At 42.1% G+C, this 14,039-nt stretch overlaps 1 protein-coding gene across 9 annotated transcripts in view; it reads right to left on the bottom strand.

Annotated features, from left to right (window-relative positions):
- Positions 1 to 14,039, bottom strand: part of SAMD11 (sterile alpha motif domain containing 11) — a 253,146-nt gene that overhangs the window by 18,286 nt on the left and 220,821 nt on the right. For all 9 annotated transcript variants that reach the window (XR_013263263.1, XM_077458075.1, XM_077458074.1 and 6 more), the window contains exons 9-10: positions 2,740 to 2,855; positions 1,149 to 1,227 (exon numbers count right to left, since the gene is read on the bottom strand). Coding sequence is in view for 8 of the 9 variants with exons in the window: in XM_077458075.1 (XP_077314201.1) it covers positions 1,149 to 1,227; positions 2,740 to 2,855 (195 nt within the window). In the remaining variant the exon portion in view is untranslated. The remainder of the gene's footprint in view (positions 1 to 1,148; positions 1,228 to 2,739; positions 2,856 to 14,039) is intronic.

Raw genomic sequence — 14,039 nt, 5'->3', positions numbered from 1 at the left:
GTGAACGCAGTTTGCCATGCCATCCAAAAATGCAAGTTAAATGTCTATCATGCAAAGAAGAAACTGCCGTCTCTGAACATGATCCAGAGATGCTGTAGTCTTCTCTGGGTCAATGCTCATTTAAAATGGTCTGTTGCAAAGTAGAAAACTGTTCTGTGGTCTGAGGAAGGAAGTTAGACATTCTTTTTGGCAACCATGGCTGCTGCTTCCTACATACTAAAGAATAAAGAGACCTTACAGCTTATCAGTTTTCAGAGGTGGTTGTAAATATTAGCAGGGGCTTCTTTCACACTTGGGACCAGAAAATTATTTCAAGGATTACTTGTTTAAAAGGTTGAGAAAGGCTGATCTAGCGGATCAACAACCTTGTTTTGAATCCGAGAAGGTTGACAATATGCAGATTAGCCAAGCTCATAAACCACTCAGGATAATTGGTTGTTTGTGCTTTGCTGTGCTCAACCCCACTACTGCATCATGACACACCACAGGATGGAAGGCTCCAACCCATTCATAAGGGCAGAGTGGCTTCATTTTCCTTTGATGTAATCCTACTGAGGCCCAGCCACAGAGTTCCATTTATTTTTATCCTTCCACATGGGGATGAGAGTTTGTGATATGAAGGCCAAAAAGCTACTTTGTTTTCTTAGAAAGGGACACATAACAAGGGTTATATTTCCTCCAATCAGCCATCTCCCAGTTTAAGCAACCCGTATATAAAGCTGAAGACAGCCGATATACATGTAAAACCTATGTTGGGAGATTTGTTTTATCTCTTGTGTATCATCTGAGGAGGCTGTTAACTTCACTGGGTATATGTGAGGGTTTTCATCCACTTTAACATGCAATTAATGGTGAAATCTATACATAGTTATAACACACACTGCATTTTGCAGCTGTACATTTAGTTTTTCAGACTATACATGACATGGTACACACAATAAAATTGCTCACGTTGACCAAGAGAAATAGAACATGCATTTCCAGCAGTCGCTTAACCAGTTTGCAGTGAAATGTGTAGCAAACGTATAATGCTTTCTGACATTCCAGTGCTCAAGTGTCTGTGTGCAGTCAGAGTGCTGCTGATTTCTGTTTCTATGACATGCACTGCATATTATTTAAAGAATGTGAAAAATAAAATGGACAGTCACCTGGCCAGGTTCTGTTTTCGCAGAATTTCCTGTTGTCGTGCAAACATTTCCGCCTGGGCTGGCTGTAAGAAGCCATAACCTGCAAAAAAAAAAGATAATATACTGTAAAAAAGACAAAAAACAGCACCAGAGATGGTATGTGAATGTGTGCTGGTGGCTTTTGTGTCAGGTTGAAATCTGTCCCCTATCCCTGGACACCCCAACCCCTCCAAACCCCCCTCCCCGCAGCGTGGTTTTGTGTCTGTTATTTTCACCTCATGATCCTGCCAGTAACACACGTTCTGTCCTAAGAGTGACAACACTCACTAGCTGTACTATATTCATGGAGGATCAATGTTGTCACCCTAGGACAGGGAGTGTGTCTGGACTACAGAGCCCCTTCCATATTCACCCCATCACCATGACACATGAGGGAAGTGGATTGTGGTTTATAGAAATAACTTGAAAGTGCTATTTAGAGTACAGCACAGGCTGAGAGCCAGAGAGCAAAGGAAGTTAGCAGCTCACACGCTTTTTGACAGGATCCAATGGAATTTATTTGCAATAAATGAACAAATATCACCAAATACCGTTAAACTATAAGGCCTCATGCACACTGCCCATTTTAAAAACGCCAGTAGAGTTATCTGTAGAAAGCTAAAGCTGTAGAATGAGTTTTGCAGCATTTTTACAGTACTGTTTTTCAGCTTCTGTATTTTATTAGCAAAACTATACTCTCACAAAAGCTTATGGCTCAAAACGGCTGATAATTTATTGGCATCTAACACTCACTTTTTCACCCTGAAAATCTGATGCAAATAGTATGTGCGTGTTATACACTGATACTGCCTAGGAGGGAGTGGGGGGGGCGGGACGAGCGCCATCAGATTACATACAGCGAGAATCTCCTGTTTACTCAGCGGACTCTCTAATAGGAAGTCCCATCTCATGGGCCGGCATTGGACCAGTGTTCTGTCTATCATAGAACTTTGTATTAAAGAGGCTGCCGAGTAAACAGATTTGCGCTGTATAAAATCTGATGGCACTCGTCCCGCCCCATCCCTGTCCCCTCCGAGGCAGCAGTAATCTAAGGTGAGGCTGCAGATGTGCACTGATCAGGCTGAATTTATGGCAAAGGTGAGGCTGCAGATGGGCATTGATCTGGCTACAGATGTGCAATGGTGAGGCTGCATTGATGGGCACTGACATTTATTTTGCTTCAAAGTTCTTTTGAAATTTAATTTTTTTTCCCTGAAACTTTCCTCCTAAAATGAAGGTGCGTGTTATACGCCTGTGGGTGTTGTATGCCGATAAATACGGTAAATGCTGAATAGACAAAAATTTCAGTGTTTTCTGTTAGCTTTTTTCAGAGTTAGTGTTTTTACAGCTGAAAAACTCCTCTCAAAATCCCCCTAGTTCTGGGGGTTTTTCCCAGCCAGAAACCGCCCCTGCCAAAAAACGCTGATAACAGCCTATATGTGCATGGACCCATAGGATAACATACTGGCTGCAGAAAAAAAACGACTGAAGCTAAAAACAGCAGCTGTAAAACATCCAGTGTGCATGAGGCCTAACAGGTTCCATCCTTTCATTTGGATTTATGGTTACATACCTGGACTTTGACATAAAGCAGAGGGTACCCCAAGAAACGGTGGCCTTAAATGTGGTCCCAAGGCAATATGAGGGGCATTCTGAGGTGACAGCAAAGGAGGTGGGTGAGAAATGTCCCTGAGGAGAGGAATAAAAATACATTTGTAAGAAATGCAGATTTCATATAGTCTTAGTCATACCTTCATACATTATGAATAGTTCTAATGCCAGAAAAGTTATATTTTCACACCATTACCAGCTATTAGAATTTTCATAAAACCGACACCAGCGGTACAGATGGCCATTATAACAGTAAATGGAATCTAGTATTTGTCTTTCCATAATCAAGCATGATTGTAACATCAATATCAATTATAACCGCAAAGTAATAACTGTGATAATTGTGTCAGTAAATCGCTAAACGAGTTTAATGGAAGTCATTTCTTGCTGTACTGTCAGTTTATACATCATAGTTATGGAAGAAAAGATTTGTACATCATACATTGTGTCTTGGCTATCCGCATGAAAGTGGCATGCAAATAACAGGTGTGATGACACAAAATGGTACTTTCCCAATGCCACAGGCAGAAGTAGGTCCCTAATGAATTCAGCTTAGGGATTGTCATGCCTTGACTGTAGAGACATTATGGATACCTGGGCAGCCTATCACTGTCCATATAGCAGCTTCTGGCAACATCTGGGAATGTGAAATAGTACAACGGAGTCAGATGCAGGAGCCCAGATGTACAACACAGTGGCGCTGCCACACTGGCAGAGTAATAAGGTTATAAAAAAAATGAATGACTGAGCTGCCAGATGGATGGGTCCCCTACAACTCCATCTTTAGTAAGACAAATGCCTCTAATCTAGAGGGGACACAGTCAAAACCACCAGCTTCCCTTTTATGCTGCATTGTCTTGTCCTGCATTTCCTTGAAAATACACGTGTGGATATCCTTCTATTGGTCATGGTAGCTTAAATATGGTTTGTATTTATTTACTTTTTCACTAAATTCTCCAAATGAAATTACAAATTCTTATTGTGGCCACTATCATCAATAAGGTTACCCTTCCAACTGTTTTTTTGATTTTCTACTGACGCAAAGTTGGACTTGATGTAATAAAATTACAAAATGTAACGCCAAGGAGGGGGGACAAGTCTCTCAACAAAGGATGAGTATCATAGAACATAGAACATGGGAATTCACAAAGACACCTGGGAGTGTAAATTTGAGGGGAATAAAATGTATCAGACCTCTAGGTTCGTTTACTGACAACCAAAAGTAACATACCACTATACTATCCCAATTTCCTTTCTGGTCCTGTCACTGCTGAGACAGACGACAACCTGGTTCACTTCTACCTAGTTCTTTTCAGCTTGAATCTATGCAGCACACATACTGTACTAATGCAACATTTCTAGGTTTAGGTAACGTGAAACTACAGAGTAACTGTAATTTTAAGTAAGCACGTGCAAATAACACCATTATTAGTCGTAGTTTGGCTAGAATTTGTGAATGGCAATATGGAGTATGGCAGTATGGAGACCACCAGAGTCTAGTTTTTCGAGAGAAAAGCGGACTGGCTCCTATTACATTACTGTTTCTCAGGTAAACTGGCCATAGATGGATCGAAATTTCAGGCGGTTCAGCAGAGACTGGCCAAATTTCGATATATCTGTGGCTGTTACACTTGGGAGCAAGTGATTTAAGGACCGACTGCTTTCAAACGAGCTTGTTAGAAGATTTTACTTCGATCAGGGCTGCACGCAAAATACGACACAGTGGGGAGGATTCCCCCATCCACATCAATTATGGCTGGCTGACCCCAAAAAAAAACAACTGATGTGTGTGGCCAGCTTTCATTTTTTGGCAGAAAAATATTAAGGATTTAACATATCACCACATGTAGACGTTTAGTTCCATTTGAGGTGCACTATTGCTGTATGGTCCAAAAAATGTGAAATCTTGGCCTGTAATATTGCAAAATCTAGGGAAAGTAAACAATAACAATGGAGATCGGAAGGACAACTGCCATACCAGACTTGTTTACACCATGCCGGTTTTTACTTTAAGGTTACAGTTGGCATTCACCCCCCTTTCCTGCTCTAAGCCCCCACTTATCACCTCCCCCCACCTCTCCCTTCGCTCAGCACTAAACTAATTGCACGGCTCGTGCTGTCTGGGAAGAGCGGCCATCGATTCCTCGCTGCTCAAACGTCCTGCTAATCGTATCAGCGCTCCGCCAGCTCCTCGCACTCTACTGGCAGCTCCAATTAATCTCAGGTAACGCAGAAAGTGACCTTCGGCTCCGAGCCGGGGCAGCAGCCAAGCGATGCTTATGTAATTACACCGTGAAGTGTGTAATCACCTGGCCTAATCCCCCAGGCCCAACAATTAGCCGAGGCCTCTGTCGCTGGGCTGCCAAGTGCTCTGCCACCCGGACAGCCTGCAGATGAATAACGGTCAATTAAAGCTGCATGGCGGGGGCGAGGAGGTGTCCGGTCGATGTAATTAGCTGTAATCATGGGGAGACGAGGCTGCCAGACGTGAGGCGGCTTTTATATAGGATGCAATGTGGGAAATCAGGCAGAATTTAACTATTTGCCTGCCTCTCAAACCCAGATCACCATACTACATCCAATAACACCCATATTCGTTAGTTCAAGACTAATTCACCATACACACCTAACAAAATCTGCTTCAAAGCAACTAATATGTAACAGCGATCACACATATTCATTCAAATCTACTGATTATATATTCTATGAACATACAACAGGTCTTATCATAACAAAACTATGAAAGCAAGCAGAGAAATGACAACTGTGTGTTCCATAAATAAAGTATAAAGATTGGCAGGATTCAGGATCCAGTCTAGTCATGGACACTTTAAAGAGCCAGCATGTCGTCTCAATGAGAGAGAGAGAGAGAGGTTTTAAAATAAACCACCATTCACCACTCAAAGCCCCGGATTCTCCACTTATATTATCCTTGATCCCTGTACCCCTCTCCCCTCCTCCTTTTCTCTTGCACAAACCTTTATGCAGTTTACATGCAACTTGTTTTCTGAAAACCTTTCAATAAAGTGACTGAACAAGAAAATTAGTGAACAAGCCTATTGGTCCCATTCAGTCTGTAAACTGGAACTGGCTCACTGTCTGGCAAGTGTTGCTGAAGCTGTAGCACTATGAGCTTACATAGTAGTAGTTTGGATATTGTTTGCCACCTTGTTAAGATCACGTTTAAGGCCAACTGCATGAGCATTTTTTGTTTTCTCTAAAAGGAGACTGCAGAGCATTGCAGCCATGATCAGCAGAATGCAGGTGCAATGTCCGGGTCCTGCAGACTCTCAGGATAGCGGTCTGCCCATACCTCTTCCTGGTACCAATGGATGGTGGTACTTGTAGTCTATTTACTCACAGGAAACTGAATGAATGACAAGGCCATGTGGGCAGAGCGGCTGCACGTTTTTCAAATTGTGATAGTGGGTGTCGGGAGAGGATCCCTGCCCATTGTCAAAAGAGGGGCTTGGGGGGCTGCAGGATCAGTAACATTTCATACATGTTACAAAATGTGAACCTATCTAACAATTTGCTAATTATTTTTGAATAAGGCTATATATGAGAAATATAATTTTTTTACACATCTTGTGGACTGTCAACAATTTTTCATTTATCTGTGTGTGAAGAACAAATGTTCTGTGTGTATATATAGCTATACTAATCAATCATAACTGGGGGCCTGAATATTTAAAACTCACCGGTTGGTAAAAGCATCACAAACAGTTGAAATTTAAAGTAAAACCCAGCCAACATTTAAAGTTGAGATCTGACATGTTTTAGGAATTTTCCCTTTAATCTCTGCCCTGGCGATACAACAGACAATACAAAAGTACCGGTATATATTAATTTGTGAATATCTGCAGTCAACTGCTGGAAGAGGGAATGAAATAGACAAAACGTTTAGGGTGGATCACCAAGCCCCCCCCCCTATTGTGGGGTATTGGACTTTTGGCTGGTTTTACAACAGGAAGTTCTAACCTCAAAACAAAAAAAGGTATTAGTTGGAGTTCCACTTTTAGATAGATACTTTAATACAAAGACCCAACATGTCCCAAAAATAAGGAGAAGTACAGTTATGGATAAAACCTAAACCCTTCTATTTTACGATCTTTTCTACAGCCTGATTTAGAGTTTCAAAATTATTGAAAAAACTTTCATGCGTCTATATCTAAAGAAGGCCAGACATCTGAATATTTGTCTAAAATGTGGCAGAAGTATCATCAGATCTTGAAATAATTTCCTATTCAGTTAACTGCCAGTACACATGACCTTTAAATCACTCCCCCCCCCCCCCCTCCTCCATAAAGACGGGCTGCCGTAACATATCGTGGCTGTCCCTGAATACACGGGAAATACTTTTACTCACTCCTAGCATCTGAGCAAAAATGTGTCATCTTCCGACTCTTTCTAGCAAGGGTTTTAGGATAAAATCCAGTGGTTGTTGTTTTTGGTACTATTGGGAAAAAACAGCACGTACCTATAACCTGCTAAGAAAGGGCCTTATTTTGTTTGAAGTACTATGTTGCTACTAACAACCAATCAGATGCTCCCATGTGCATTTTTTGCTTAGGATCAAAAACAAAGATGCTGGCTGGTTACTTGTGGCAACACAGACAGCTCTCCTTTCAAACACAATGATAAATGAGAGCCCATTGCGCGGCAGCGATATATAGAAATGATAGGCTAACCCAGCAGTCCGCCACGCTCTGATACACTGGTCCCTCATGCACACTCAAACACCTCCGCCGCACAGGCTCACAGCCAAAATACATTACAGGGTTTTATAAGGCTCGCTTAACCCCACAACGCCGGACCCATGTGCACAGTTGCCATAGAGACGGTTCTCGCAAAACCACCGGAGAGGACAAGTAAACTTAGCGTGCCGAGGTCAGCACGCGGCAATTACAAGCTGCGTTTACATACTTCGCTCCCAGTGATTTCCATAATTGTAGAGAGAGGAGACTTGCAGCCTCCCCTCCCTGTCAGTCACTGAGGAGGAACTGCCAGCAATTCAGAATGTTTTTCAAATGCCCCACGTTAACCCCATGTGCACGAGGCAGCGCAAGGCTTGCCAAAAACACACCGACAGAGCATATCAAATGAACATCACTGCTTAGGGCAGTAAAGGGTTAAAGAGGGGGAGGGGATTATTCAACTTTTATGTTAATATCTGACATACACAAACTGAAAGAATACTAGTGTCACAGTAAGGTTAAAAAAAATACACCAACCAGTTCAACCGAATGACAAAAATAAATAAATGAAAAGCCTGCATTCTCAGAACTCTAACCTGCATCTGATCGAGAAGGAAGGAACAAAGCAAAAATAATATAAAACAAGGTCCAAGTGGAAGCAAAATCCTTTCTCGACCATCAGGGTAATCGCATACTCCCTGGATCAACGATCTGCAGTGTCATTACTTCCAAATATTAATAGCCAAGTATATTTGGTGCATTTAGAAACACATCCCGACCATTTAAAGCAATCCAAAGGACTAGAACTAGTTTCTACAGAAGCAAATAATGAAGTCTTTTTGGTGCAGAGTTAAAAAAAACTTTCACCGTACCATTTATTTGAGCAACAATCTTCCAAAAACATTATGGTGTTGATTTACTAAAACTGAAATGTGCAAAATTTGGTGCAGCTGTGCATAGAAACCAATCAGCTTCCACGTTTTTTTTTTTTTTTTTGTCAAAGCTTAATTGAACTATCTGAAGTTAGAAGCCAATTGGCTACCATGCACAGCTTCTTCAGATTTTGCACTACAGTTTTAGTAAATCAAGTTGTAAACCACTGGCAACAAAAGTGAGTACACCCCTAAGTGAAAATGTGACTCATTAGTGTTACAAGGCCTCAAGTGTGAATGGGGAGCAGGTGTGTTAAATTTGGTGTTATCGCCCTCACTCTCTCATACTAGTCACTGGAAGTTCAACATGGCACCTCATGGCAAAGAACTCTCTGAGGATCTGAAAAAAAGAATTGTTGCTCTAAATAAAGATGGCCTAGACTATAAGAAGATTGGTAAAACCCTGAAACTGAGCTGTAGCATGGTGGCCAGGACCATACAACGGATTTAATAGAACAGGTTACACTCAGAACAGGCCTCGCCATGGTCGACCAAAGAAGTTGAGTGCACGTGCTCAGTGCCATATCCAAAGGTTGTCTACGTATGAGTGCTGCCAGCATTGCTGCAGAGTTTGAAGGAGCGGTGGGGGGTGGTCAGCCTGTCAATACTCAGACCATACACCGCACACTGCATCATATTGGTCTGCATGGCTGTCACCTCAGAAGGAAGCCTCTTCTAAAGATGATGCACAAGAAAGTCCATAAAGTTTGCTGAAGACAAGCAGACTAAGGACATGGATTACTGGAACCATGTCCTGTGGCAAGATAAACTTATTTGGTTCAGATGTCAAGCATGTGTGGTGGCAACCAGGTGAGGAGTACAAAGACAAGTGTGTCTTGCCTACAGTCAATAATGGTGGTGGGAGTGTCATGGTGTGGGGCTGCATGAGTGCTGCACTGGGGATCTACAGTTCATTGAGGGAACCATGATACTAACATGTACTGTGTCATACTGAAGCAGAGTATGATCCCCTCCCTTCGGAGACTGGGCCACAGAGCAGCATTCCAACATAATGACCCCAAACACACCTCCAAGACGACCACTGCTAAAGAGGCTGAAGATAAAGGAGATGGACTGCCTAAGAATGTTTCCAGACCTAAACCCTATTGAGCATCTGTGGGGCATCCTCAAACAAGGCGGAGGAGAGCAAGGTCTCTAACATCTACCAGCTCCATGATGTCGTCATAGAGGAGTGTAAGAGGACTTCAGTGGCAACCTGTAAAGCTCTGGTGAACTCCATGCTTAAGAGGGTTAAGGCAGTGCTGGAAAATAATAATGGCAACACAAAATATTGACACTTTGGTTTCAATTTGGACATTTTGACTTAGGGGTTTACTTTCTTTTGCTGCTAGTGGTTTATACATAAATGGCTGTGTGTTGAGTTATTTTAAGGGGACAGCAAATTTACACTGTTATACAAGCTGTACACCTACTACTTTACATAGCAAAGTTTAATTTCTTCAGTGTTGTCACTGAAAAGATAATATAAAATATTTGCAAAAATGTGAGGGGCGTACTCACTTTTGTGAGATACTGTACCTCGTGTACATATGTAAAAGCCCTAAGACTGTTACTGGGCACTGCTATCTTGCATGTCGGCAACCCCAGCATATACTCAAAGTGGTTGCTTAAATTACACTGTATATAGTATTCCCTTCCTCTCCTCCCCTGGCAGTTACATATAAGTTTAAGGAATTAGACAGGAGCTAGGCCAAATTCTATGCCAATTAGGCACTCCCACAAGAGAATACACAGGGAGCGAGGGGATGTGTAGGGAATTCACATTCCTGAAGAAGTCAAATTTCCTAGCAAGTTCTCTAGCACACTGCAAGAAAATTAAAAAAAAATTGATACAGCAAGTAAAAATGCTGTAAGTAAGCAGATAACATACTAAACTTTTCTGTGTTTTTTCTTTTTTCCTGCAATATTTTAAGCTGGTAATAGGATCCTTTAAAGTAAACAGTTCTGTATTCTGTTCACTATATAGAGTAGACCATCCATATATTAATACAAGATAATCTTACCCCCCTCTAACTAAGGGATAATAAATTCAGTAAATTAAAAGATTTAATTAAAAGATTTTTCCTAAAACAATAAAGGTTAAAAAGGTTATAAAAGTTGCTCAACTAAGATTTCATCAACCTATTGCTAAACTGTACAACCCAGAGAAAAAATACAGACAGGTTCACTGCCATTGTGCATCATCTTCCTCAGAGGTTATCCTTTTTCATTAACATTGGTTTGGGTTCCTCCATATATGGTGAATCAGCTTGAGAAGCCAGTGAGCTAGATATGGGATTTGGGTTCTGCCACAGAGATTGCCGTCACAATCTTTGTGTTTGAAGCCTTCCAACCCCATGGATCCTGTGTCTGTGTCTGCTTTCTGATCCTCAGAGCACAGCTCCTCCAGCCATGCAGGGCATTAAGGGATTTGCGCTGCACGCTGGTAAATTTGATATGTCCTTTAACAGGAGACAAATGGTTCACAAGGTTTTAAAAGTATTGACTTTTCTTTAACAATAAGCGCTAATGGCCTTCAAATAATCAATACTTAAAGTCATTACAGGGTTACACATTATGCGGCTAAAATGAGCTGCTACGTCGCTTAACCCTGTCCTTTCCCCAGGCAGCAATGTCACATGCAAAGCCACTGCACACAGATCCAGTGACCAGCCAAGATTAGCAGACATCTTAAAAGTTTTACCCAAAGAATTTTTTTATCACACGTGGATTCCTGGTCTGTGTGGGGAAGAGTGGCACTTCTCAGCTTGACAGAAGAGTTATTTACTGGGTAGAATTATTCCCAGCGATAATACTGGCCATGGATTATCCAAATATTTATTCTTCAATCACGGGTGGAAGGAAAGAAAATCATCAATTACCCATAATCACCACAGTCTGTTTAGTGTGCTATTGCATTCTGACAGTGGGAGGTTTCTCTGCCGCCAACATACAATGATTACTACTAGCAGTGATCGTACAAATAAAAACCCGACAGGTTGGTTGTACTGCAGTCAATCTACAGATCGACTTCAGTACAACAAGCCTGCCCATATATGAATCTGAATTAGTCTGGTTCCTGACGAATTGTGATTTGTTTATGCCCAGGTTTATGTAGCCACTGGGGCATTCCTTTATTGAAGACCTATTCAGCCCCCATTACCAGCCTACTTCTTGTTCTAGTCCAATTAAAGAATGGACATGGTTTAGGTTACCTTTTGGGCAATACCACCACCAGTTAATTGACTGCATTTTTTAGCATTCCCTAAAGAATATGTTACCCCATCATTTCATATTCCTGGTATGTGTCTGTTGTGCCATGTATTTGTGTTTAAAAGTATCCAGTTCCCTTTATATTGCTTCCTTTGCATGAAATACCTGGTGTTCTTGCCAGTTCCCCAGCTGTCCTATTTCAAACTGACCATGCTAGGCATCTGGGCACATCCATCACAGCATAGTCCGTTTTCTGGCTGTGATGATTCAGCGATGCGATGCGATGGTGCTCAAGACTGCCAGTCCCCTCCACTGACATCAGTAGTGCCCATGCCATACCGGGACGTGGAAATGTGGAAGGGACCCACCCAGGAAATAGAAAAGGAGAAGACTCGGGCCAGCTGCTTCATCTGACCACAGCTTCAGGTAAGTAAAAAAAAAAAAAGGAGGGGCATTTAAAAAGTTTTATTTTTTACTTAATCAGGTAGAACGGGCAGGAGGAAGATGACAAGTGAATGCACAAGTGGAGAGATAAAATACACCAATACTTCTCTCCATGACATCTGCACCTCTCAAATCTGCAAAAGACTGAAGTTTAGCTGGAGCTTTGCTCAGCTTGAATAAAAGTATAGATTTGAAAGAGCACAACAGCGTTCCTGTCACAGAATACACCTCGACAAGTATAAACTTAAAAAAAAAAAACTTTTAGCTGGAATTGGGCCTTAAAGCTCTGCTCTGACCAGGAACCCCCCCCCCCCCCCCCAGCAATGCCCCATCCATGCCCCATCCTCCTGTACCTAGTCTAAAATCCCCAACTACTTACCCAAGTCTGTGGTCATATGATATTGAGTTTTAAGTCTTCACTGTTCCTTATTGGAAGGGGGGGGGGGGTGCGAGGTAGTCCTGGGAGGGTGCCATGTCACTGCCTCAGTAACTTCACCATAATTACATTATAACGAGGGGTAAGCGGCCAGGCCATAATGGCAAATCACTGATCTCCACTACCAGAAGAGGCACTAGAGAAGGACTCGAGGTGACGTGTTAAGGTGAGTAAAAATAGGGGTTTTTACTATTCTTTAATAAAAAATAAAAAAAAGTCTGCAGGTGGGTTGAGGATTTTTTATTTGTCCAGAGATGGGTATTAAAGCAGTGTTGGCACCAGCATAGTTGATAAACAGCCTTTGTTGAGCTAAATCGGCCTATGTTGACTCTGGATCACAGCTGGAGTTTGTAGAGCTGGAAAAGGTGAACATTGCTCTGTTATTGAACCTAGCTACCTATGTAATATTTCCTAATTCGGCATGCCCTTGGCAGGTCAGGGCAATATACCTGGTTCACAAGGGTCATTATGCAATTTTTGTGTCCTGAAACATTTATTCCAGCATGTGCTGCAAAAGAAAGTTGTTTTTCATTTTATCGTGGCAACAATTTCCTGAGAGCGGGGTCCCTGGCTGTATGCGCCAAGTGATAACAGATCCCAGGGTGCATTTAGGTTTCAGAGCTGTCAAGATGCTCAGTAATTCTTCCTCCCTTGGAGTTCTCCCACAGTGAGATGGGAAGGAATCTTTACCCCATGCCAAGCCTTTTCCACCTCATGCAATTCCCCGTCTCTCCGTCTGCCATAAATCTATCTTCCGCTCACGCACCCTGCCTCTGGGAGAGAATTGGGAGCGGAGGAAGGGGGGGGGGGGAGTGTATTTGTCAGCTCCAGCTATGTGCTGCAGGCTAGCCAGCATCAGTGTGCGCTTTTAACTCTTTACAATCATGCAGGTCCATAAAACCGGTTCTAAAAAGAGTCTAATGAATGCTAAATCGGCTAATCATGAGAAATCTCCAAAATAGGAACCATCTGTGAAATCTCTCTAAAATTACCCCTGATAAGCACATAATATGCAGACTGAACAATTTCTGAAAAAGACTTGGTAGTTTTCTGTCATTCATTAGGGGTATTTTACTAAAGGACAGAACTCTAGGAATGCATTACACAAAGATATTGATGTTTTTATCTAGGTAATTAAGTACCTATCCCTGAACACCTAGTCTGCAAATGATGAGGGCGGACAGGTTTACATTTGCAGGTGTGGGTGACTGCTAGGTCAGTAAACCTTCGAGTTGTCGGTACCCCAGTGATGCACAGCAGATGACCCCATTTATCCATGCAGTTCCAGACCTCCTCCTGCACCATCACAACTGTGTAAGAAGGTCATTATAAGGCTCCGTTTACACGTCTGTGATGAGATTTGTGTCGATATAGTCAATGGTGCTGTTCTCATAACCGCAAAGTATACAGAGCAGCTATGGAATTAATCTCCAAACTATATGTCTTGTGTCCTAAATGAAAAACCTTAAAATTGAGACTGTAGTCTGAAACAGGCACCACAGCAGGCCAATTGGTTATTTTGCAAGGAACCAGTACTGGC

The sequence above is a fragment of the Lithobates pipiens genome, unplaced genomic scaffold, assembly GCF_037356315.1.
Source record: "Lithobates pipiens isolate NorthernLeopardFrog02 unplaced genomic scaffold, aLitPip1_a1.2 Scaffold_27, whole genome shotgun sequence".
Taxonomy (NCBI): domain Eukaryota; kingdom Metazoa; phylum Chordata; class Amphibia; order Anura; family Ranidae; genus Lithobates; species Lithobates pipiens.
This window is presented reverse-complemented; position numbering and strand designations above follow the sequence as displayed.